This window comes from Schistocerca gregaria, chromosome 2 (assembly GCF_023897955.1).
Source record: "Schistocerca gregaria isolate iqSchGreg1 chromosome 2, iqSchGreg1.2, whole genome shotgun sequence".
Taxonomy (NCBI): domain Eukaryota; kingdom Metazoa; phylum Arthropoda; class Insecta; order Orthoptera; family Acrididae; genus Schistocerca; species Schistocerca gregaria.
This window is the reverse complement of record NC_064921.1, coordinates 122,253,216-122,279,957: the sequence shown is the minus strand read 5'-3', so window position 1 is coordinate 122,279,957 and position 26,742 is coordinate 122,253,216. Positions and strand designations below refer to the sequence as shown.

The 26,742-nt window shown below is 37.8% G+C and overlaps 1 protein-coding gene across 1 annotated transcript in view; it reads left to right on the top strand.

Moving 5' to 3' along the window:
• The window catches only part of LOC126336485 (dynein axonemal heavy chain 7), a 978,012-nt gene that overhangs the window by 145,575 nt on the left and 805,695 nt on the right, over positions 1 to 26,742 (top strand). The window contains exon 3 of the mRNA XM_050000228.1: positions 11,969 to 12,122. Within this exon, the coding sequence (XP_049856185.1) occupies positions 11,969 to 12,122 (154 nt within the window). The remainder of the gene's footprint in view (positions 1 to 11,968; positions 12,123 to 26,742) is intronic.

Below are 26,742 nucleotides of genomic sequence, written 5' to 3'. Positions count from 1 at the left end.
TCGCTTACTGTGACAGAACCCATGTTACGAAACACCTGGCGGGACCTGGAATACTACCTCGGCATTCTCCGAGCTATCAAGGGAACACAACTTTGAGATTTACTAACGTAAGTGGTCCGAAAAATAGCTAGTAACACTAACCTCTGTAACGGCATCAAATGTAAATTATTATATCAAATCAGGGCAAGACTTTGTACTCACCCTGTATATTTTGGTAGCATGAGCGGTTGTTGTATATGTGCAAAACGAGTGCCAGGAATTTCAAATCAGTATGTGCACGAAGAATTTCCAAGTGTATGTGAACTGTATATTTCAAGCTTTGTATGGGTGTGCGTTCTGTTGTGTGTGTATAGAAAGGGTATAAACAATAGGAAAAGAGAGGAATGTGACATCAGAAATTGTGTTTATGATGAAGAAAATGTCACATGACTAGGGTTCTGTGCTTGGCTCACACCTAATGCAACCCCCTGAGGGTATTCTTCTCTTTCATTCCCTACAGGGTGTATGTAATGATCAGATGTGTGTGAATAAAATTCGAGATTCGTATAAAATTTCTGAATAAAGAAACTGGCATCTAAAAGATATCAACTTAGTCAGGATAATTGTATAGTTTCACTTGTTTTTCAGTTGAACTATAAAACTTCTTTGATTTTGGGTGAGTGAGCCTGTGAGCATTAGGATATGGGTTTTCATGAATTTCACTGTGTCTTATGTGAATATAAAAAAAATTCTTAATTTCGTAGCTCACTGCTTTGGATTTTCTATAACTTTTTGATAACACTAAATCTCCAGTTTTAAATTGTGCAGGTTTTATTTTCCTATCATGTCTCTGCTTTCTCTTACTGTAATACTGTTTCATATTGTCTCTTACAATATCCTCTCTGTCAGTGACAGATGTGCTTTTGCATACTGGGAGTTCAATGAGTTCACTAACGAGATAAGTGGGTTTCTTGTTATACAAAACTTTGTAAGATGAGAATCCTGTTGTGGTATGATGTAAGCTATTTAATACATCTTCAAAACTAATGATTTATTCTAACCAATCTGAATTATCCTTACTGCAGTAGGTTCTATATAAATGGTTTATTTCACTAATGTATTGTTCATTCAGGTTACAACTTGATGAGTAAGTGGAAATGAGTATATTTAATGTTGTAGTCTTCGATAAATTCTTTCAATGGTTTTGGTGTGCTTTGGTTTCCATTATGAGATAAAATTCTTTTTGGTTTGCCTACTGTGTGAAAATAGTTCTTTGTGATTATAGTAATGATTTTTGTGCAGCTTGCATTCTTCATAGCATAAAGTTTTACATATTTTGAGTACAAAACTACCATAACAAATCTGTATTGTGAATGCCTACTAAACCCATTTATTTATTGGATGTAATTCTTTGCAAATAGCCTCTTATCATTTTGTTGCTAAACTTTACTCTTTGACATCTACCACAGTTAGCAAGAAACCTTCTGACTCGTTTGTCAGAGTTCTGAAAATACATGTTTTTCCAAATTTTTTGAATACACTTCAGTGAACCATAATGTCCAAATCTTTCAGGCTCAACAAAAGACTACCAAACACAAGCTTTCGGCCAGAAGACCTTCTTCTGAAATGGAAAACACACACACATATTCACACTAATACAGTTCATACACACGAGACCAATTTTTTTGGGTGCCATTCTTGATTTTGATTTATTTTGTTTAAAGGTTTTTCTAGGTATACTTATGTTTTAATCTGTTCTTCACAAAAGGTTTTCATTCTGTGAATTTTTTATTGTTTGGTTTCTGGCCAAAAGTACCTCTTCAAATATCTTTCATATTTTACAAAACTCATATGTCGATTAATAATCTGATTTGCTCATGACAGGGTCTCACTGTCTAAGTTAGTTTTTTTATAAATTTGATTTTCAGGTTATCTGACATATTGGTGACAACTTTATCTTTACATCGGCAAATGAAATCTACTGGGTGGATTTTATTATAATTTGGAAACTTTTTGATGTTAATGGTACTCCAGATATTATTATTATTACTGTAAAAATATCTAGTTACAATAGTTTCTTCAAGATAACCTACTTTTGGTTTACATTTGAAATACTGCTCACGCATGCATCAACATCAAATTTCAATAATTGTCATTAAAACTTTTAATTATTTCTTCTACTTTTGTATTTAGAGTTTGTGTTTCATTTTTTACTTGAAATTTGTATCATTACTGTTGATTTCATGAACTATTGTTGTTTCTAACCTTTTGGTCCTGATCTCTTCTCCCTGAATATTTTCACTGGATTTGTGATGTTCATTTTTGAAAACCTCTTTTAAATTAACCATAGTGTTCTGAAGCCTTTCAGTTTTTCTACTGTTTGCCTTATTTTGATTTTTGTTTTAGTTAAGTCTTTATTCACTACATTCAAAGCTTTGCTTGCCTCATAATACAATTTTCTAGGTTATCAAACCTGTCATTCACTTGTTTATTGTATTTATCAAGTTTCTGACTCTGTTTTTCTGAAGTTTGTTTTATTAAATTCGCTATTCTATCAAGCAAACTGTTGCTACTCCTACTGTTCATGCCTTCTGTCTCATGAAACCCAAATAAAGGTGTACAGACATTACTTACTTTGCGATCTACTGGTTCATCTTCAGACTCTACACTACTGTGACTCTTCTCACTACATAGTCATTATTCTTCTGTAAATCCACATACTCCTCCTCGCCCTTCTTTCATTGACATTTTCTACATTTACATCCCCCATATTTCTCAAATCTTTAACTACTCAGAAATACCACTTAAAATAAAATTAAAAAAACCTGCACTCACTATCACTTTGAATAAAAATAGAGAACATTGTTGGAAATACCTCGTTGCTGCTGGTTCAGTTGTACAGTGTTGTAGTTTGCCATGATCACAGTTAAAACTTGCATCATATTTTATATAAACAGTTGTTCATCCTTCTTTATTAGTTCTTTGTCCAAATTTTGTTTCAGATACTGATGGTTTACAATATGTCACTGAAAAATACCCAAAAATTCAGAATTGAGTAAACACTCCAGTGAGAACTATGTTGATCCCATCTCCACCACCAACTGAAAAGTCTCCCTGGATGGGATCAAATACTTGAAAGTCAATTAATACAATACACTTATTAAAGTTAGTAAATTTAATAATTCATTAATAAAGATTCTTGAAGTTATCAGTTAATTATCAGTATCTGTAGAAAATGAATTGTTAGGTGAGCTTGTTGAAGATACACTTAATTGGAGTTATCTGCAGTGTAAAGCTGATGTGCAGCTTTTGCTGTAGAAAAAAAAAAAATGTGCAAATTGTGGTATAACAATAACTGACTGAAGTGGGTAAGATGCTCAGATTAATTCATGTCACATGTGATTATGAGTTTCAATGTAATTGCTTCTGTCTTGAAGTCATTTGAGTAATCGAACTTTACTAATCAGAGTACCAAGGAAGCCACCTCCAAAGACTGAGCAGCAAGAGCCTATAACAGTGGTCCCAGATGCACCTTATATAGATTTTGCTAGAATTTTGGTGATTGTTAAAACAGAAAATTAATACAGTAAATTATGACTCATATTATAAAATAACAGAGTATAAATCATAACATAAAATACCATTACACAGTATATGAACCTTGTCAGACTACAGTCTCATTCACATTGAAAGTAGTCAGATATTCCTACTTGAGGTCTAAAGAATACTTTGTGCAGGTTTATTACATTATAACAATTCCCAAAGTGTTGTATACATATATTGCCCATATTTGATTAAGCTTATGATTATTATTGACATGTTATTAGCTTTCAAATTAATTAATGTGAGTGAGAATCTGGTGATAAGGAAACTCTAAAGAAAAGGAAAACTTCTAGCTGTTATGTTTCAAGACTCACCTGCCATGACAGTTGTCGTATTGTAGAAATTGATTTACATGCAGTTGTTGGCAACTCTGCATCAGATGCCACTGATGGGTCCATCATGGACTGTGAGGGATGTGTTATACACCCAAATACTGGTGCTACAAATAAACATTTCAAGTGCAGCTCATGATATTTGAAAGATCTTTAAAAAGGACGGACTGTGAATAATAATAAGGATGCATAATTGACAACAAAGTGACTTATGGGAAAGAAGGGATATGTAGGTCCTGCAGAGGGGGAGGCGTTGCAGGTAACTTCAGTCTCTCCAAGACTGATGAGATATATCCTAAGGACAGAAAGAGAGAGAGAAAGAGAGTGAGAGTGTCTGAGCTGCCCCCTGTATTCACTGTTGCTAAAACTCACACAATCTTATTGGTAAAAACTCATTGATCACCTGGGAAGCACCACGACATCAATGCTGATAATGCAGCATCAGCAGTGGTGGTGTGTCATGTGGATCCTTACCCTTCTTCCTCAGCCCCAGAAAAAGGATCAAAAATATTGAGGCTGTTACAATAATTTTATGCCTCACTTCCTTAATGGTTTTTGTTTCTGACAGTGAAAGTTAGTTGCAGCTGAACTGTGATCTACACAATCTCAATACAAGGTACTGGTACTAGAGAACTATGTTATTGAAAAATATGTTGAATGCTGGTGGTGAAGGTATTTTTATAATCATAAAAAATATGATAATGTCTAGTCAGATTATTACAGATTTAGAAAGGAAAATTGTTTGGGTGATCCCTGCCTCATCTGTGGGGAAACTTGGAGAATATTTTCCGTAAATTTCCTGGTCATTTTATAGCTTTAGTTGAAGATTTCAACTTAGCTGCTGTAGTCGGGGAGACTCAAATGATTAAAGTAATAGAGATGAGGAAATCATGTGAAATTGTTCTAAATGCCATATACAAAACGTTACGTTGAAGGTGTACACACTGACAGTGTTGAGTGTGAGTGGACAAAGTTCAGGAGCATTGTACAATATGCTTTAGAAAGCTATATGCTGCGCAAAGTTATGATGGATGGAAAAGGTCCACTGTGGTTTGGCAAGTGTATTGGAAAGCTGCTTTGAAAGAAAATATAGGCTCACTGCAAATTTAAACATAGCCAAAATCTCACAGGCAAATAAAAACTAAATGAAGCCACAGTTAATATAAGAAGACCCATGCCTATAGTTTTCAGTGAATTTAACTGTAAGATTCTAGCTACCAACTTCTTAGAAAATCGTAGGTAGTTTTGGTCGTATGTTAATCAGCAAATGGATGGAAGCCATCTACCCAGACATTCTGCGACCACAATGGAATTGAAATAGAGGAAGACACAGAAAAGGATGAAATAACATATTTTTCCAAAACTGTTTCACAGAGAAAGATCACACTGTATCTCCCCTCTAAATTTCCACACAAATAACAAAATGACAGATATCAAAGCAAGAAACCATTGAATAAAAAGCAACTGAAATTGCCCATCAGAAGAAAGGCCACTGGACCTGCTGGGACACCAGTATGACTCTACATAAAGTATGTGAAAGAAGTATCTTTTCTTCTAGCAGCAGTGTCCATTGGTCTCTGGAGGAGTGAAATGTTCCTGATGACTGAAATAAAAGCACAGGCCATTCCCATTTTCAAGAAGTATCATTAAAGAGGTGCACAAAACTATAGGTGTATATGGGGTGATTTTTTTCCATTGTGTACAAACTGTAGTGATTGATCGATGAGAGGATGCAGAACAAAAGAGGTCTGGTGAAATTATGTCTGGAAATGCATGGTTTCTGCTAGAGACCTTTTATTCAGTCATACTTCGTTACAGAGGCTCCAGTCTAATATGCGCTGTATCATGCAGCCACAGTTACAGTGTGCCTGATTTCCTCATAGAGGATTGTACTGTTCCTCATATGTCACGCTGCAGTGTCCCTCCTGCCATAGGAATTGGTAACATTGTGTCCAATTCACTTCTCTCGCTGTCTCACTTTGTGGAGGACGTGCAATTCACTTCTCTTGCTGGCTCACCTTGTAATGGATGTGATAGTGTTGTACTCAGTTGTTCCATATTCAGGCCATTGCCCTGCCAGTACAGGGTAAAGCCAGATGACCGTGTGGAACATTATCTTTTACAACTGATACTGCTCTCATCATTAACAGTGTGTGCAGGGCTTACTATCAACAGACTTTCCACATTGGGAGTAGTTTTGTCACTGGTTTCTTCACCAGGCAACCACAATTCTGGGATCTGTGTCATCCATCCTATTCACAGATGAGGCCACCTTTATGCAGACTGGTATCTTCAACTTTCATAACAGTCATCTGTGAAATAGTATGCAGGGCCTCATGGTATGGTGACAGCCAATCATCAGCATTGATGCAGCAGGAATGTGTGGGCTAGGATAATTGGCGACCATATTTTGGGACCAGTCTTTGTTCCACATTGCCCAACAGGCTGGAACTATTGGTGTTTCTTGTGGATGACTTTACCTCCCCTGGTACAAGCAGTGCTGTTGATGATTCGATTGTGTGGCTGCTACATGATGGTGCTCCAGCACTCTTTGCATCTCAACCATGTCTTCCTGGTCAATGAATAGGATGAGGGGGTCCAGTTGCATGGCCTGCTCATTCACTGGATCTCCCCATGCGATTTCTGGTCATTGGGCCATTTCAAAGGTATTGTGTATGCATAGTCTATTCCAGATGTGGAGACGCAGGAGCAGCATATTCATGCTGTCTGTGACACTGTTCAGGTGCAGCCTGGCCATTGTAAGTGCGTGAGACAGAACATGCTACACGCGTAGATTCATGCATTGAGGCACATGGAAACCATTTTCAACACATACTGTAACTGTGCATGGTACAGAGCGTATTAGACTGCAATCTCTGTAAGAATGTATGATTGGATATATGTTCTCTAGTATGGAAATTATGTATTTCCAGACATAAGTCCATTGGATCTTTTTGTGCCATATCCTTTTATCAAAAATTCCCTGGAGTTTGTACATGGTGGAAAAAATCACCCTGTATATCTGATGTTGGAAAATCATCTCTGTTAGAATCAACATGGGTTCTGGGAACAACAATCATGTGAAATCCAGCTCACTGTGTTTATCCATGAGACCCAGAAAGCAGTAGATACAGTACTCTGGTTGATATTGTGTTCCATTACTTCAGAAAGGTTCTTGATTCAGTTCCATGCTGCCATCTAGCGGAAAAAACACAAGCGTATGGAATATCAGGCCAAGTATGTGATTAGACTGAGGAGTTCCTGGTAAACAGAACACAGTATGGCATTCTTGGTAAAGAGAAGTATTTGGATGTGATAAATAACTTCTGTTGTACATCGAGGTAGTGTTTTCGAACCATTACTTTTCACTTACTTTAATTTGTGCTATACATGTGGCAAGGGCCTTTTCAGCTATACCCCTGCTCTACAAGCCTCTTCCATTTCTTTCTATTCAGTGCACTGTTTGTCCATTTGGTCTTTATGTTTATCCTAGCTATGTCCTCGTAGATGTTATCTTGCCATTTAATTCTGTGTCTCAACCTTCCTCTCATACCATCTGTTATCCTGCTGAATGTTTTTTAGGTAGTCTGTTTTTTGTCATCCTTGTTATATGGCTTGCCCAGTTCAGCTGTCTCTTCTTTACTGTAACATCATTGTTACAGTATTTGTACAGCTCTCTTAATTCTTCATTTTTTAATATCTTTTATTTCATGCTATTTCTGTCATACACCAGTTCAAAAAATTTTCTGACTATTTTTCCTTTGAGCGTTCATAGTTTTTCTTTATCTTTCTTTCTAAATGTTAATGCTTCACCTTTGTATGATGTGACTGGTATAGTAGTCAATTGATACAAGCAGACATTGAAGTTAGTACTTTTCGCAATATATACAAATGACCAAGTAGATAATGGCAGAATTTCCATGATGCTTTTATGTACATGGTGCTGTTGTATGCAGAGACTTTGCAATTTTGGAAATTTTTAGTGAAATGCAGGAAGACCGACAGAGTATCAATACTTGGTGCTGGGAGTGGCAGTTGATTCTCAGTACAAACAAATATAACATATTGAATATATCTACACAAAAAGACACTTCATTGTATGACTACATGATTACAGAACATCACTAGCTGCACTTACTTCTAAAAAATGTCTAGGAATATGTGAATGAGTCCATTCACATATTTAAAATGGAATGACCACATAAAATTAACCACAAGTGAGGCAGATGTGATAATGAGATTTGTTGGAAGAACTCTCAGGAAATGTACTTCACCAGCAAATGAGGTAGCTTATAAAACCTATGTTCAGTGAAACCTTTAATATTGTTTGGCAGCCCAGGATAAGTTCCAGATAGGATTGATAAAGGAATTAGAGCAGAGTCAAAGAAGAGCAGCACATATCATTACAGTTCATTTTATAAGCATGAAAACATTGCAGAGATGCTCAGCTAACTCCAGAGCCAGTCACTGCATGAGAGCTGTTTTGCATCATACTGTGGGTACTGTTGGGGTTCGGAGAGTGTGTTTCCTTAGAAGAGTCAGTCAATATATGCTTTCTCCTATGTATATCTCATGAAATCTGTGCCATGTTTTAGATTCTGTTTTATAATATTTCCCAAGTCATTGGAATTGTAATTCTTAGCATTGCTGTTTAGATCTTTCACCATTTCATTAAGCACTTTCTTGGACTCACTAAAACTAACATGTTGCCAGCACAACATATATATGTCACCTTTGGCCTCCTACACTCACTCCTCTCATTTCATCCATGCACTGTGCTAGAATCTCTTCTGGATAGATGTTAAATAACATAGGTGAAATGCAACATCCTTCCTTGACTCCTCTTCCTATTCCTATTCTGTCCATTATGTTTCCAACAATTTTGCTTAATGTATAACTACTAAATCAGTATTATTTGTTTCCAGTTGATGCCATATTTTCTTGTAATAAAAATGAGTCCATCTCACTTTATTCAGTCAAAACCTTTTGGCAAATAAATAAAAAACAAAATAAACTATCAAGTTATTTTCTATGTACCTGTTTCCTGAGGCTTGAAGTAAAAGTAAGGATGTAATACCTATTGTGCCTCCATCTTCTTCAGTTTGTCTTTGTGCTAGCCTTCATCTCTCAGTGATGTGAAGATATGCTAAGAACGACATGTGACTCGGATTCCATATTTAACTGTAGATGCTCTTTCCCTGGTAGGAATTCTGAGGGAAGTTAAGGAAGCACAAGTCACCAAAATGGCATCCAGTTGAAAGAACTTGCACACAGGTGGCTGAAAATCCCTCTTAATGGACTCTTAGCCAATCATCGCATATGAATGTACTTACTTTACACCTGTTCTGAAATGATACATTTGTCCCATGATGCTGTTTAGCTTACTATACACCCATGTGTTCACCATTCCCAGTTAAACGTTGACTACATGTGGTTTCAGACTTAAAATACCTACGTTCCTCACATTTTCTGGCGTTCTTTTCTTTGTGAGAGATGCAAAGATTGATTTCAAGATGCCATTGGGCCACTCTCTCTTTGAGTATATTTCCATTATTTGTGTTTCTGTTGGAGCTCATCAATCACTGTAGCCTTTCCAGTTTTCATTTACTTAAAAACTGTCTCCAGTTCACTCTTTAGAATGTTATAGCCCTTTATTACTTCATTCACTACACTTTCAGTTCAAGTTATTCTTTCTACTATCATATTTCCCCTTCATATAATTTCTCTGTATTTCTTTCCACATCTGTTCAATTTCACATGGGCTGTGCACCATCCTACCATTCACCCTCTCTATCTGTATGATTTCTTTGTCCCTTGTCCAACATCAACCCCAACACTCCTATATACTCATACCTGTCATCTCTCTCTAACTGTTAACTAAGTTGTTACATTGCTTCCTGATCCATTTCTATGTGACGCAGTCTGCCTGCCTTCTTTATTCATTATTTAAACTCTTGTATATTATTTTTCATTTTTCCATGTTTACGTTCTTCTACTTCATCATTCCTGTCAGTTTATTGATCTTTCGTCAGTTATCTACACTTTCCACATTCTCTCTCTAGGCCTTAATCTTAGCACTTGTATCGCTTTCTTATTTAAATATTTTTTTTACATTTTTTCCCATCTTTCATTGATGTTACTTGGTTAAAGCATGCTGAATTTCCTACAAAATAGTCTTATGTCGTCTTATTTTTTCCCTCTTCCTGTAATCTGTAGGTAACTTCTTGCATCTCTCTATTTTCGTATCTTTGTTGGATTAATAAATACTCATATTAGTGGTGTGTGCATGGGAGTGTGCATTTCAAAGTCTGTGGGGTTCCGTGTGTGAATGTGTGTACTATTACTAGAAAACGAGCTAGTGGTTGAAAGCTAATGTGAATGCTGTTTTCTGTTACCTGTTACTGTGCTCTATGCATAAAATCACCATAGGCAAGTGATTGCCTTGCTTTTATTTTATGCATTGCTCCCTCACAGAATTTTTCATTATTATTATTTAAGTATCTTAGTTTCATAAATTGTCTTTCATTCTCTTGCCTGTTGTATCCCAACTCTGTAACTCTGATGTCATGAGTAGTAAAATTGATTATCTCAACTATTATTATTATTTTGGCTGTAGTAAGTACATACAGTTTTTCGTCTGTATTTTCTCATGTACGGAATTTTATGATTTGCCTTGAGATAGGTGTATCAAAGTATTCAATTTTATATTTATGTCAGTCCATTCCCTCTTTTTACTTAATTTCTTCTGAATTTCTAACTTTCAGTACATGGCCTCAATGTATTCCTCCTCTTGGAGATCTATGTAAGGAGGTATTTTAAGTTCAGAATCTGTTACATGAATGTCAGTACAGTGCATGTCTAAGGAAACAGTAGTGTGATTGCTTCCCACTTCTTTGCATGCAGGCAGAAGGTGTCCCAACCAGGTTCTGTCCCTGGTCTGGGTCAGGTATTGTTTGCAGCCACTCATTCTGGATCAGCTGCTGCAATCTTCCTGTTCATCTGTCCTTTGAAGTGGCAGTTGGCACCTTGCAGGGTGAACTCCTTACGCTGTGAGTGAAACTGCACTCATACTGATGCGCAAGTGCAGAGATGCCTCTTTCACGATTTTATACCATTTTGCCATTTATTGGGCATAAGCATGAACACTATAGTCATAAGTTACCATACTGTTAATACAGTACACAAATTAAGTTTGGATGATTTTCTTGTCCTTTGTTAATTGATGTCTTGATGTTTTCCTTTTCCCAATTTTTCTTTTTGTTATATACAGAACCTGATGAATGAATCATGTGATTGTTCTTTTGAAACTGTCTAACCATGATCACTGAAGCCATAAGTGAACACTCTTTTCAAATGTTAGTTACAACTGTGATTATGTATCAGTATGTGATTCTTTACATATAACAGTTGTCTGAGAACTCAGACAGATAGATAGTTCTTTTAAAAGGTTCTTCAATATGAGATTCTTTATTAATAGTATGTTCTCAGATCTCCTATTAACCTGATGATTGCAAGTTCACAAACAGTATTGTAATGAGTGGCCTGTTTGCTTTTTTAAGGTGTTATTAGCACATTAAGAAGGTGGCTAGCCACTCATAGAAGTATTGTACACAAAAATGAAGTAATAAAGTCAGTTGGAAATTAGGAAACATTATATTGGTTAACCAAGTGAAGAAGGACAAAAAAGCATAGCTATAAAACACGTGGCTACTGTCTTTGTCAGCATTGTCAAATTCCAGTTTTGTTCATGTAGTGGTGTATACAGTTGTGTTAATAATCCTGAGTTGTAATGCAGTGCAGCAATTATCTCATGATGTTTACTTTGAAATAATATCATGCACCTGCAATAACTGCAAAGTTTTATTGAAGTATTTATTCCTCTTGTATAAACATTTAACAGTGTTTAATTTTAACTATTTACCATACATGAACTAAATTTGCCTCTATTGGACAATTATTGAAATCATAAAACACGAATGTCAGCATAATTTTAAATAAATTGAATCATTTACTTAAATAAATACAGTCATATTTGATTTCCATTTCTCTTGCAGTGATCTGAGGCTAATCAATATTGATGAATTTACAACCAACAGGAGAGCATGGGATTTGGGAGATTTTCAACAAACTATCATCAAGCAGATTGAGGCAGTGAAGTCTTCATTGCAAACAGTGTGGTTTCCACAGATACAAAACATATTTTTCCAGGTACCTACAGGATGTTTAATTTTGTGGTATAGAATTTTGTCACTGTTATTGTATTACTATTAACAAACACCAATTGGAATAGTTAAAGACATCTGCCACAATTATGAGGATTAAGAAGATGAAGTAATATTAGAAGAGGAATGGAACTATTTGAAGACTGCAGTGCTTCACTAGTCTTGGACATATTTTCAACTGACTTACCCAGACAGTTATAGGGGACCTACAATTGAACATATAATCAAAACTGTCATATTATTGGCAGAAGCAACCTTTGGATTAGCAATCTGATACTTCCCCACTGTTTATAAATTATGAAACCAAAAGACAGAAATGAAATGACTGCCACATTATACAATTCAACCCCCCCCCCCTCTTTTTCACTTCCCTCCCCTTTCCAGAAGTGAGATTCAAGAACTGCCTTTATTGTAGTTACAGTGCTCATATTTCCATTGCAGGCCAGGATGATTTCCTGCAGAATGCTTTCCTGGCTTCATCTGCCATTTGTTAAATAAAGTAAAGTTTGTCTTTGTTTTGTACTGTAATACACAAACAAACAGCACAGCCATAGTGAACCCAAGTTTATTCTTCTTCCTCATACAAGCGAACAGCAATTGAGAACATAGACACTAATATAGAAACAATCCAGATACTGCTACAGGCAGTTGCTGACAATAAGTATGAACACAATACAAGGGCGAGTGCCTACTCCACAGTACTTATAAAGAGCAGGGTTCTCTTAGATGGCGTGGTGGATGCCATGCCATGTTCACAAGTTGTCTGACCCACTGCAGGCAGCCTCCAGTGGCCAGCCTGTGCAGATTCCGTCAGTGGAATCTTCAAAGTGTAGCATGCAGACAGCCTGGTGCAGCAGTAAGTATTCTAGTGTTATGTAGAGTATGGCAGTAATTGTCTTTGATTGATTTTAACCTCCTCTGCCTAAAATCAAATGCACAACAGTTCTTATTCTGTAGGGTAAGTAACTCAAATCTTATTTTCTCATAGTATGGAATATGGATGTAAAATTTTGAGAAAGAGGCAAAGTAAATGTTGAGGTTGTTATACATCAGGGAATTTCACATGGTGCATAATTTTTGTTTTGTTATATTTATGGTATAGTTTGGTTTAAAATGGTGAATTCTTCATTGTACTTTTTTATTTATTTGAATTTGAGGTACTGTATTATCAGGTATATGCGAAAGTCCTCTTTGTTCTTCTCTTCTTTCATTGAAATGTACTGTATAGTCTCTCCTTTTAGCCAATTAACGGTGTTACTCTTCATAATGGGATGTGAAAAATAAACGAGATTTTGAATTTCTGCTGTTGTAATGGCATTAGGTGTAGCTGGCCAGCACATGCCTGATGGTGGTCTATATGACATGAGTCTGTGTTCCTAGCAAACAGTGAGATAGCATGTTGTGGAGAGCAGGGAGTGGGTAGGGTAGGAGAGATAAATTTGTTAGATGAATTGCAAACAGTTCATCATCCATCAGGGCTTTCCTAGTTCCTTCACAGGTGTGGTCATCATTCATTTTTGCTATATGATAAGCTCCCACCTCCTCCCACCCTCCCCCTCCCCCCCCAGACAGAATATTAGGTACCTCCTTAAAAAGAACACTCTGGTCACTTTCGAGTGCTGCAGATTGTGTAGAGCTAGTAGCAGGCTAACATGTGACCTTCCATAGCTGGCATAAGTCATGAAAGTGAAGTGATTAGATTAGATTAGAGTAGTTCTTAATTCCATAGATCCATGCTGAGGAGATCCTCGTGGATGTGGAACATGTCAATTTTTTTTTTTTTAAGCTGAAATAACAATACTAATAGTATGAATATATACAATACATCACTTTTTTATATAAAAAAAATCAACAATTGAGTAGGAGGAGTTGGCCACTAGTAAGTCTTTCAGGCTCCTTTTAAACTGATCTTTATTTGTAACTAAATTTTTTTATGTTTGCTGGCAAATTATTGAAGATGAGTGTTCCTGAGTAGTGGACCCCATTTTGAACTAAAGTAAGTGCTTTTAAGTCCTTGTGCAGATAATTTTTGTTCCTGATATTGTATGTATGAACTGAGCTGTTTGTTGGAAAAATACATATATTATTTAGGACAAATTTCATTAAGGAGTAAATATACTGAGAGGCAGTAGTTAGTATACCCAGTTCTTTGAAGAGGTTTCTACAGGATGCCTGTGAATTTACTCCACAAATAATACGTATTACACGCTTTTGGACTGTAAAAACTTTTGTTTGACTTGAAGAGATACCCCAAAATATTATACCATATGACATTATGGAATGAAAGTAGGCAAAGTATGCAAGCTTTTTCATTTTGATGTCACCTATGTCAGCTATCACTCAAATTGCAAATACAGATTTGTTAAGGTGTTTCTGCAGTTCTGTGGTGTGCTCCTCACAACTGAATTTATTATCTAGTTGTAATCCCAGGAATTTAGGACTGTCAACCACTTCTATCTGCTCTTCTTCATACTTTATGCATATGCTGGGTGGAAACTTCTTACAGGTTCTGAACTGCATATAGTGAGTGTTATCGAAGTTTAATGTTAGCGAATTGGCTTTAAACCATTTATTAATATCCATGAAAATATCATTAGCAGATCTTTCTAGAACTACACTCGAGATACTATTTATTGCAATATTTGTGTCATCTGGAAACAAAACGAACTCTCCTTCTGGCAGTGTAACTGATGAGGGATCAATAATGTACACAAGAAAAAGCAATGGCCCTAAGATGGATCCTTGTGGGACACCACATGTAATTTCTTCGCATTCTGATGATGACTGATGATTTAATTCACTAGTCCCTTACACTGATGCCCTTCGTTTCTTGTTAGCAAGGTATGACTTGAAGCATTTTGCAGCACTGCCCGTGACACCATAGAATTCTAATTTATTTAAAAGCATGTCATGGTTCATACAATCAAATGCCTTTGACAAATCACAGAAAATACCTGCTGCTTGTAATTTGTTATTTAATGAATTAAGTACATTTTGACTGTAGGTGTAAATAGCCTTCCCGATATCAGAGCCCTTCAGAAATCCAAACTGTGTTCTTGATAATATGTTATTTGTGGTCAGATGGTTGAGAAGCTGCCTGTACATTACTTTTTCTAAAATTTTTGAGAATGCTAGCAAAAGTGAAATCAGACTTAGTTTGATGGTATCTCTTTATCCCCTTTCTTGAATAGAGGCTTAACAATAGCATATTTTAGCCAGTCAGGAAATGTCCCAGTTGTAATTGACTGGTTACACAAGTAACTTAGAATTGTACTAAACTCACAAGAACATGCCTTAATTAACTTTGTTGAGATTTCATTGTAACCACTAGAATGCTTTGTTTTTAAAGATTTTATTATGGAAGTTATTTCTTTTGGTGAAGTGAGTGACATATTCAAGTACCTGAAGCTATTTGTAAATGCTAGTTTCAGATATTCAAGGGCATTATTTACTGATCCTGACAATCCTATTTTATCAGTAATGGATATAAAGTACTTCTCAAATAGATTTGTGACACTATGCCCATCGGTTACTAATGTGTCTTCTACCCTTAATGCTATTTACTCCTGTTCCTTTCTGGTTCTACCAGTCTCCTCTCTCACTATATCCCATATTGTTTTTATTTTGTTCCCTGACATTGCTATCTTCTTCTCGTAGTGCATTTGTTTAGATATCTCAATTACTTTTTTTTTCAATATTTTACAATATTTCTTGTATCTAGCTAAATCAACAGCATTGGAGCTATTCTTGGTGGACGGATACATTTTCCTTTTTGTCTTACAGGAAATCTTTATTCCTTGTGTAATCCATGGTTTTATTATAGACTTCTGTTTAATTTGAGTAACTTTTAGAGAAAAACAGTTTTCAAACATGGTACTGATGTTGTTCATGAATGTGTTATATTTTTCATTTATGTCATGAGCACTATAAACATCTATCCAGTTCATATCTTTGAGCAGTTTTCTAAAACACTCAATTTTTGGTTGACTTACTACTCTCCTGTACTCAGATTTAGCAGTCTTGGTAATCTGCTTAGAATTTACATCCAAAACAAGGAGCTGCATGTCATGATCGGATAGTCCATTTATTACAGGTTTTATGACATGATTTTGTTCCTTTGATTTGTCTATAAAAACGTTGTCAATGGCTGTCCTGGAGGATTTAGTGATCCTAGTTGGAAAGTTTACAGTGTAAGTTAGATTAAAAGACAACATTACTAACTGCAGTAAATGTTTACTGGAAGACTGCATTAGAAAATCTGTATTAAAGTCACTAGCAATCAAAATTTCTTTGTTTCTTCCTGTTAAGTAAGCCAAAAGAGCTTCTAGATGATTTATAAATAGATTAAAATTTCCTGCAGGTGCTCGGTAAATAGTTACTATTATATAGGATCTATTATTGAACCCTACTTCTGTTGCACATGATTCTAGATGCTGCTCTAAAGAGAATTTATTAATGTCAATGTTCTTGAATTTATGGCAGTTTTTAATAAATGTGGCAACTGCTCCTCCATCCTTATCTACTCTGCAGAAGTAGGAAGCTACCTTAAATCCTGAAATGTCTAGCATATCTATACCAGTGGTCGCTTGATCTTCAGAGAGGCAGATTATGTCAATTTGCTTAGATGAATTCAATTTCATCAATACAAATGAGTAGTTCATCAACTTTATTTCTGAGTCCTGGAATGTTCTGGTGTAATAAAGATAACGGATACTGCATACTAATGGGATTATAACTGCTTTGGTGAAGATGAACTGGCAGTTTCTGATTACTTTCTGTTAAACATTGTTTAAATGGAGGCTGTATGTTAAAGTCTGACTCCTGTTCATCTGTTTTCTCAAACTGAGTGTGTCTGCCAACCTCTCTTAAAACTCATTTTCTTTTCCTCTTCCTTATCCTAAAAAAGGTATGCCTCTGACACCTGTGAACACTGGTATTTTACCACTTGTGACAATGTCCCCCCTTATGTTTTCTGCAATCAACCCAGACAGTTTTCCCTTCCCTTCCCTTTCCTATTGAGATGAAAGCCATGCCTTGTGTAGTCCCACCTATCAATAACATCCACAGGAATCGAAACCGATATGGGACCCTATATCTGTCTTAAGCAGCCACTCCAACTCCAAGTTCACCCTCCCGACAGGAGAGTTCGAATGATGGCATCTCAACACAGACACAAATCCCACACTCGTATGCTTCGTTGTTGTTGTTTTTTTTTTGTGTGTGTGTGTGTGTGTGTGTGTGTGTGTGTGTGTGTGTGTGTGTGTGTGTGTGTGTGTGTGTATACGGGCGCACCAGTCAGTGGTAAGTGATATGGAATCAGTGCAGATGTGATGGAATGTTACAAAAAAGCTACAGCATTTGTACAAGTCCAATAACACAATGCGATTGTTTGGTGTAGCAGTGATGTAGACTGTCCAATGTGTCTATAAGGAGGAATGTTGCACCAAACACAGCCATGTAATGTGGCATGGGAACTGTGTTCATAAAAAGATTCTGAGTGACAGGGACCAGAGATGAGTGACATACCTTGTCAATGACAGTGAATTTCAAACCAAATAGGAATTACTATTGCCAGTGGATGCAGGTGTGTGTCAACCATTTTCTGACAGAACATTGTTAAGCCCCGTCTGATGGACATTTGGTATTGGGAATCTCACACAAAGGCTACTCAGCTCCAGTTGGCCAAACAACACAGAAACTGAGCTGTAGCAGACTGGAGGCATTTAATGTGTCCAGCAAGTCAAGATTTGCCTGTTTTCAGATGATGCGAAGTGAAGTGCACCACTGGCCCAGTGAGGCATTTAATGTTCTATGTATAGAGGGCGTAAGCCAGCCCAGAGATGGTGCCATGATATTTTGGGGTAGTTTTCATACTGTGAATTTGGTACACTCATTTATGTTTATCTGAAAATGATCCCATTTGAGCCTGTTCGGAACATCTGAATTTGGCATACCTTAGGAAACTTGTGGGCTTTCTTCGTGATTGAATTGAGGTCATTTTCAGGGATAGAAGCAGTATTATGCATTACCAGCATATTTCCTAGGAGGGTTGATGAGTTGTTTGATTTCTGTGCTAATTTATGGTCACCATAACGATTAATACAATAATCCAACTGTGAGATAAAACAATCAATGCCTTCGTAAAAATTTTTTGGAGCACATCGACAGCCAAGAATTCATTGATTAAGGTTCCAAAATTGGGAGAGACTGGGACTGTAATTAGGATGTGCAAGGATTTCTCAGTGAAACTTCTGGAGCCTACTCAAAATAGCTTCAAAACATGTGGGCCACTATCACAATTAATCTCAATAGATTCTTTATGACACAGTCACAGAAGTTAGATGTAATTCTGATACACAGTGTTCCACAACAGACATCTTGTTAGGTTGCAACAGTTTGGTGCGCAGTTGGTGTTCACAGCAATGATCTTCATCAGTATGCACCTTTCAACTTATGTATACCACTTTGGCAGGAAATCTGATAGACCCTAGACATCTATGGTCCAAGATCATTCGTATCAGTATTGAGCAGTGCTGGTGTTTTAGCTGGTAGCCAGAAGACAGTCTTCACAGGGTGTTTCCCTCAGTTCATCCTCTCTTTCCAGATAATGTGCCACAAAATGAATAAACACAATGGCCACATTATTGTGAGAACCCTCTTCTGTTTCCACAAATTGTTCAGTCAGTGTGTGATGTAGGGCTCTTTGAATTGCCTCTCTTTGTAGCCATTCTTCCAAAACACCTTCCTCGGATGTGCAAGTTGCTGTTGATACTCTCAGGTTGGATAGGGTGCAAGCCCTATGTACCAATGTTTTGAACCCTCTGTTTCTTCACACCAGCTGGTTGCAGCTGTCTGCAGGTGGGTATATATGGATTGGTGTGCATTATTTCTCAGTACATGCTGGCCCAACATACTGTCAGTTCTCCTTTTTATCAGGACATCTAGGAAGGGTAGGACTCCATCTACTTTGACTTCCATGGAAAACTTGATATTCTGTTGTATGCAGTTGAGATGTGTAAGGACATCATTCAGCTAGTCTCTGTTATTGGGCCATATGATGAATGTGTCATTGATATATTGGGAAAAACAAGTTGGTTTCCATGGGGCTCATTCCAGGTCTACCACCTTGAAATGTTCCATATGCATGCTGGTGGCAACTGGTGAAAGTCGACTCACCATGGCTGCTCCTTCTGTCTACTCTTAGTAACTACTGTTGAAAATAATGTATATCAGTGTCAAGGCATTCCTGTTGTTAGTGTCAGCTTACCATATTGAATATTATTATAGTACCATAACTTACAAAATGACTGCAGGCTGAGATAATTCTTTTGGAACTGTTGTGATGTATTGGGAGAACTTGGACATGTAGTTGGTTTTGATATTGTGTAGATAAGCATCAAGTTTATTGACAAACTGCTTATTTGCTTCTGTCTCGGGTTCTTCGGCCGACGTTCGTGTGATGATTTTGCTGACGTTTCGCCAGCACGAGTGGCTGGCATTGTCAAAGCTTCACCCTCCATTGCCGGAGGTGAACTGGAGCCGGGCTCGCGGCCGCAGACTATATGTACCTTGCGCGCCAACGTCCGAGGGCTTCTCCGCGGTCATTTCCGCGGTCATTTCCGGTGCGTTTCTCCTCTTGCTACCTGCTACGGTCGTTCTCTGCAGTACGGGAAGCCAGGAGCCGTTTACCTTAAGGCTTTCTTCTTTCTTGTTGAAGCTGTTCCCGTGTTTGTGTATTTCTACAGCTTCTCTGTACAAGCGGGTGTGATAGTGCTTCTCTACAGCCAGAACTTCCGTGTCGGTGAATTTTATTACATGTACCTGGTCGGTCTCACTCAGTGCGTGTTCTGCCACGGCCGATTTTTCCACCTGTCCCAACCTGCAATGTCGCTTATGTTCTTTGATCCTGGTGTTGATTGATCTTCCAGTCATTCCGACATAAACTTTCCTGCATGTGCATGGTAAGCAGTATATTCCTGACATTGCAAGTGGGTCCCTTTTATCCTTTGCCGATCTAAGACATTCTTTGATCTTCCTTGTCGGTTTGAAAATTGTCTTTACGCCGTGCTTGTGTAATATACGGCCGATTCTGTCCGTCACTCTGGGAATGTATGGCAGAAAGGCCGTACCCGACATTTCTTTTTCTGGTTTCTTACTTCGCCGGTGGTTTGGCTCTGTTACACTTCTAATATCATTTGTGGAGTACCCATTGCTCCTCAGAACACTTTCCAGGTGTTGCATTTCGCGTTTAAGGTGCTGCGGCTCACATATTCGTGCTGCTCGCGTTACGAGCGTCTGAATCATGCCTCTTTTCTGGCTCGGGTGGTGGTTTGACAGTTTGTGCAGATATCGGTCCGTGTGCGTCGGTTTTCGGTACATGCTATGTCCCAGGTTTTGGCCATCCCTTGTGACCAGCACATCTAGAAATGCAGCAAAATCATCACACGAACGTCGGCCGAAGAACCCGAGACAGAAGCAAATAAGCAGTTTGTCAACAAGTGGCCACGAAAGTCTTAACAATTTTGTATCAAGTTTATTGTTAACATTTCAAGTTTCTTTGTTCTATGGTTTGTATGTTGAGCATCTGTTGAAGAGTTCTTTTCTGTACTTTACAGGAATAGTTTTGAATTTAATTCTTTATTTAATGAATGCCCAAATTTTTCAAGTATCTATCTCCTTAAATCATCCTTGAACTTTTGTGCTTAATATGTGTCCTGGGCTCATTTTTCCTGACTTGTTCATGTTTAATTTTGGTACAATAACTAATGTTTCTTAATGTGTTTCAGACCTTCCCTATGTTGTTGCCATTCATAACCAGGAACACTACATCATCTATGTTTGCCTTCCACAGATTCAGCTGTCTGATCATTATATTTTTAGTCTTGTAGCCACAGAAACTTCACTTTGTCAACTGTTATTTTGGCTGTATATCTTTTAGCTCTTTTCTAAAAGTGAGCTAAGAGACAGAAGCTATAGCACTTGTAGCTGTGTTGAACTGAATCTATGGTCAGATGCTCGATCCATAATAGGATTCTTTACTTTGCCCATGTTGACACTGCTGTCTCTATCAATTAAATCCTCCACCATCAAGTTCCAGACTGATGAAGCTGATGCTGGAATTTTGGTATTGTCATACTTCATAGTATGACCAGTATTGATGCAGTGCATTTCTGTATCTGATTTATTGGGATACGAGAGGAGATTGTGCCTTCGATGTTCATGGAGTGTGTTTGCCATCTGCTCGATGTGTGGAAAGTGAGGGTACTTGTCAACTCCAGCCTTGGGGAGCATCAAATCTTCCTTGGGTGAACCCAAAAGTGCCTCTTCACACAAAAGTAGAACACATTGATAGTAGTTGATTCAGGGGGACTTTTATGTTATTGGTTGCCACAGTTTTAACATTGCCATATACACTGTTGAAAACTACTCTAAGATACTGGTGCCTGATGATCTGAAGGTCAGTGTTTGAGACTTTAATGATTCTGATGGATAAATTTAGCTCTTATGAAGTCAGTTGCAGCATTTTAATATTATGTTTTTAATTTCCCACTTTAACAGTAGTGGTTTTGTCGTGCATTTGTTCAGTTTTCGATTCTGTTACACAATTCTGCAGGTGGTGGCTCATGTCAGTGCTGATGATATGTGTAAGAGATTCACTTTGATTTTGGTTGGCTGTCTTAAGTGATAAAAACTGCCAGTTTTGCTTTCAAGATGGAAGCAGAACTCACCAATCTGTAGCATTGTCCGTAGGACCGAATGTGGACCTTTTGTACAGTGTTGAAGGGAGGATCTGAATCAAAGATTTAAATAATTCTGTGGCCATGCAGATTCCTTGACTTGTGCCTTAGGATGTTGGGGTATCAGACACCACTTAATAGGTCAGGGGACCCTTACACACAGGAGGCAGCTACATAAGTAGTGAGTACTGTGATACTGGACTCAGCGTTATTTTATGTTAGAAAGTCTTGGAAAAGAACAAAAATGGCTTCAGTCTCAAAGGGTACAGGTCAAGCACAGTATAAAGGTAAACCTAGGAATCATAGGTAATGCAGAAGTAAAGTATTGTAGTTGTGTTAGGAAAGAACCAAAGCCCCAAATACCAATAGAAGACACTGAAGTTCAAATTGTTGTAGGTATTAAAAGCTGGCTAATGATGGAGATACTTTCAGCTGAAATTTTTACAAAGGCCTAACAGTGTTCATAAAGGATAGATTAAGTACAATTGGTGGTGGTGTGTTTCTTGCTGTTGGAAGCAGTATATCTTATAGTGTAATAGAAGCAGATAGTTCCAGTGACTTAGTAAGGACAGAGGTTGTACTTGACAACCAGAATAAATTAATAATTGGTTCCTTTTACTGACTTCCCCCCTACCACCCACCGCACCCACCACCCACTGACTCAGATGACACAGTTGCTGAAAGGTTAAAAATTGAGTATCATCTCAAATACATGCCCCAGTCATGCAGTTATAAATAGTGGTGATTGAGATCTACCCTTGGTACGTTCACAAAAATACATGTTCAAAGTCAGTGGTAGGTGTAAAATAATATCTGAAATTGTTCTAAATACTTTCTCCAAAAATTATTTTTAGCATTTAGTTCACGAGCTCATTTGAAGTGTAAATGGTTATGAAAACTTATTTGACCTTTGAGCAACAAATAATCCTGAGTGAATTGGCAGCATCAGGAAAGATACAGGGGTTAGTGTCCACAAGGTCATTGTAGTGAGACTGAGTACTGTAACATCAATTAGGATGGTGAAGTTTTACAGAAACTCGAAATTTAGTGTGAATTTCAATGACAAATGGGAGCATTGTACAGTGGACACACTGCCCCGTGCCCCATTAAACTGCAAGGAGTGAGGTGTACCCTGTGGCAGTCTTCTTCTCTGTGAATATCTGTTTCTACAATCAGCTCAGAGTGTCCAAATTGCTCATATATCTTCCACTTCTGTTCTCTGCAATTACAGCTCATATGCCCGGTATGTCCAAATCTAAAACATGCAATGTCCGTATTAAATACAACTTTTCTTTCTTGAGGCTCTGTGATCACATCAGTTTCATGTAGCACAGCTGCTGTTGCTACTATTTCATTTAGTCTTAGAAGATCCCATCTGAACACTGAGATATTTCTGGCTGTAACCCCTGTAAAGACAGATCCAGTACTCTCTGCTCAGCTTCCTGAAAGATGGCTTCATTAACATTGTTATTTTCTGTGAGCTCCTTATTTATTGACATTAAATTTGCAAATAAAGTCTGCAAAATTATCTACTGATTTGCCCATTCTTTTGAAACATACTGGTAAGTTGCTTACAGTAGTATGTTGATGTATTCTTCCACCCTTATCTGCTTACTAACCCTTCCCAGAAGATCTCGAATGACTGTGTTTCCCTTAACTTTTCATGATACATCACATAAGTCCTAGCATCCCCTGCTAGTTTTGGGTTGGCTACTCTGAACAGCTGCTTATTACTCCAATTTCCCCATCCAGCAGCTATATCCAAATTGTCAAATAATACAAACCCTTGACTTATCTGAAAATGGTGTAACCAATGCAGTGTTGTTGATCTCCAAGATATGTGTACTAAGACACACTAATTTCCTGCTTTCTGCCTTTAGTTGCCCTAATTCTGCATTTAGCTTAGCTACTTGATTTATTAACTGCTGAACAACATCCTGAGCCAAAATTTGCTCCTTTGTGTTACCTACTTACTACTGACCCAAATATCAGTATACCCAAATAATGAAAGGATGAAGAAAGGGTGGAAAGACAACCAAATATGCTCAAACAAAACTTTGAATTCAACACTAACTTGTATTGTTGCATAGGATTTCCCTGCTGCAGAAGATCCAAGGTTCTGCTGTCTTCTGCCTGTCCATCTCCTCCTTTTTAAGTTCATCCTTAGCAGTCATGCTGACACCAATTATAACAGAATGGCTCTGGTAGCTTAGTCTGGGCTGTGGTTTTCTGATGAGGGAGGATGTTGGGGAACTGAAGAATGTTCAATGACGGTTAAAAGACTTCTTTATTGAGGCTTCATTATAATCATTACTGGTGGAGCAGAGAATATGACAGCATCTTCCCAGAGCCGAAAACTTCTGGCTGCTGACTATATTCCATTGCTGGTGGGGCGTTGCCAGGTTTCCATGCTTCCTGGCCAAAATGAGTGTGAATGGCAGCAGTAACCACAGGGGCACCAGCCTGCATCATGCTCCAGGCTCGGAATGTAGTGGTCTTCTGTTGGTGCCCCGGGAAGGGAAGAGACAGTTGGATCCTGGTGTGGTTCTTTCAGGATGGTGGCAGAGTGCGGACCTTCCCCTGGTGCCAAGAGGATTAGGAAGTGGGCAGTAGTTTATTTCCCAGCTGAGACAGAAGTGAACCTGTCAGCGGCGCAGCATGGAGTAGCACAGGCTCAACATAACATCACTTCCCACAGCTGTTTGATGACGACATGCTGGTTTGAGCATCCTTAAATACTGTGTCTCCATGCTGATTTCTGTTGTTATGAATAAATGGAAGAAAAACTTTTGTCGTGTATTTTCGGACACTTTTCTTCTAGGGTGGAGTGCTCAATCTATTTCCTTGTCAGTGTACCCATGTCTCTTGAAAGCTGTTCACAAATGGCTTAATTCATCTTGCAAGTAAATTGGCTCACAGATGTTATTAGCTCTATCCACAAGCTTTTCTGACTCCTCTCTTCTGCCTAGGATGATGATTCGAATTCTTATGTAGGTAACGATCGGTGTGTAAGTGTTTCCTATACACCTTATGCCCTAAAGTCCCATCTGCCTGTTTAATAACCAATATATCCAAAACTTTAGTTGTCCATTACTCTCTTTCTCCATGGTGGGAGCGGATGTATCAAACACGTCGAGGACTTGTGGTAACTAGTAGTCAACTGTTAAATCTTCCTTTACGTATTAGCAATACTATGCAGTTGGGTAATTGGAATAAGGTGGATAGATTAACATTTAGATCTATGGAACTTAGTGCAGAAATGTCTTCTAATAGGCAGAAGAAGAAGTTTGAGCATTTACAACAACCGGAAACATTGATTACAGTTCCCATACAGTTATCAACTTGTCCAGGAAAGAACTATCCAAGGAGGAAGCCTCTGTTCTTTCGAAAGGAAGAAATTTTGCTATCACTCCATCACAGATTCCCACGGAAGATATTGTTGCCAATATAGAAGCAGGGATTCACCTGTTATCACCACATTCTGCCGATAAAATCAGGATGGATACAGCCAGGATATTACGTAAAGCCAAGCCACCCAGCAGTAATTTATCCCTAGGAGAAAGGAAGGCATTACGGGAGATTAATGTGGACAGGAATATTACTGTACTTACTGCTAATAAGGGTAATGCTACTGTTGTGCTGAAGAGTGAGGACCATCATAGAAAAATCAGTGACCTCTTGGATCCTACCACCTAAAAAAAAAAAAAAAAGAAAAAAAAAACTGAAAAAGGACCCTACAATGAACATGTTAAGTGCTACCCAGCGATTAATAAAAAGCTCTTCCATTCCTACAGAAGATAACAGATACCTTTGCAAAACTGAAGCTTACCCTCCTAGACTGTATGGATTACCTAAGCTCCTACTCAAGAGCTGGCTAGATATCTTGCTTCTTTGTTGCAACCGTATATAGGTAAAACTGACACTCATATTAGAAATTCCATGCATTTTATCGAAAAAATTAGGGAAATCACAGTTAGTCCAAGTGACATTCTTGTCAGTTTTGATGTAGTATCCCTGTTCTCCATGGTCTCTGTTGACAAAGCTCTTTCTTACAGAGCTGATATGTTTCCTACTGATATAATAGCTTTGTTTCGACATTGTCCATCCTCGACTTGTTTTCAATATAACGACTTTTATGAACAAATTGATGGGGTGGCCATGGGTAGCCCTCTAAGCCCTGCTATTGCTGATCTGTTTGTGAAATTTGTCGAACAACATGTGCTGCAGTCGGCCAAAAAGAAGCCCTTTGAAATGGTATCGATACGTGGATGACACCTTTGTGTTATGGAATCATGCTGAAGAGGAACTGAGTGATGTTTTCGTGCACATAAACAGTTTCAATCCAAGGATACAATTCACCTTGGAGAAAGAGAGTAATGGACAACTAAATTTTTTGGATGTATTGGTTATTAAACGGGCATATGGGACTTTAGGGCACAAGGTATATAGTAAAGACATACACACCGATCATTACCTACATGAGAATTCGAATCAACATCCTAGGCAGAAGAGAGGAGTCAGAAAAACTATCGTGGACAGAGCTAATAACATCTGTGAGCCAATTTACTTGCAAGATGAATTAATCCATTTGCGAACAGCTTTCAAGAGAAATGGGTACATTGACAAGGAAATAGATTGGGCACTCCACCCTAGAAGAAAAGTGTCCGAAAATACACGACAACGACAACCGTCGGCTGCAAAAGTTTTTCTTCCATTTATTCATAACATCACGGACCTTATTGGTAAAGTATTGGCCAAGTTTCAAGTGGAGACAATCTTTCTATCTACTAAGTAAATTAGTGAAAGTTTAAGATCGGTAAAAGACGCATGACACCCTTTAGCTACTGCAGGTGTGTATAAAATTCCGTG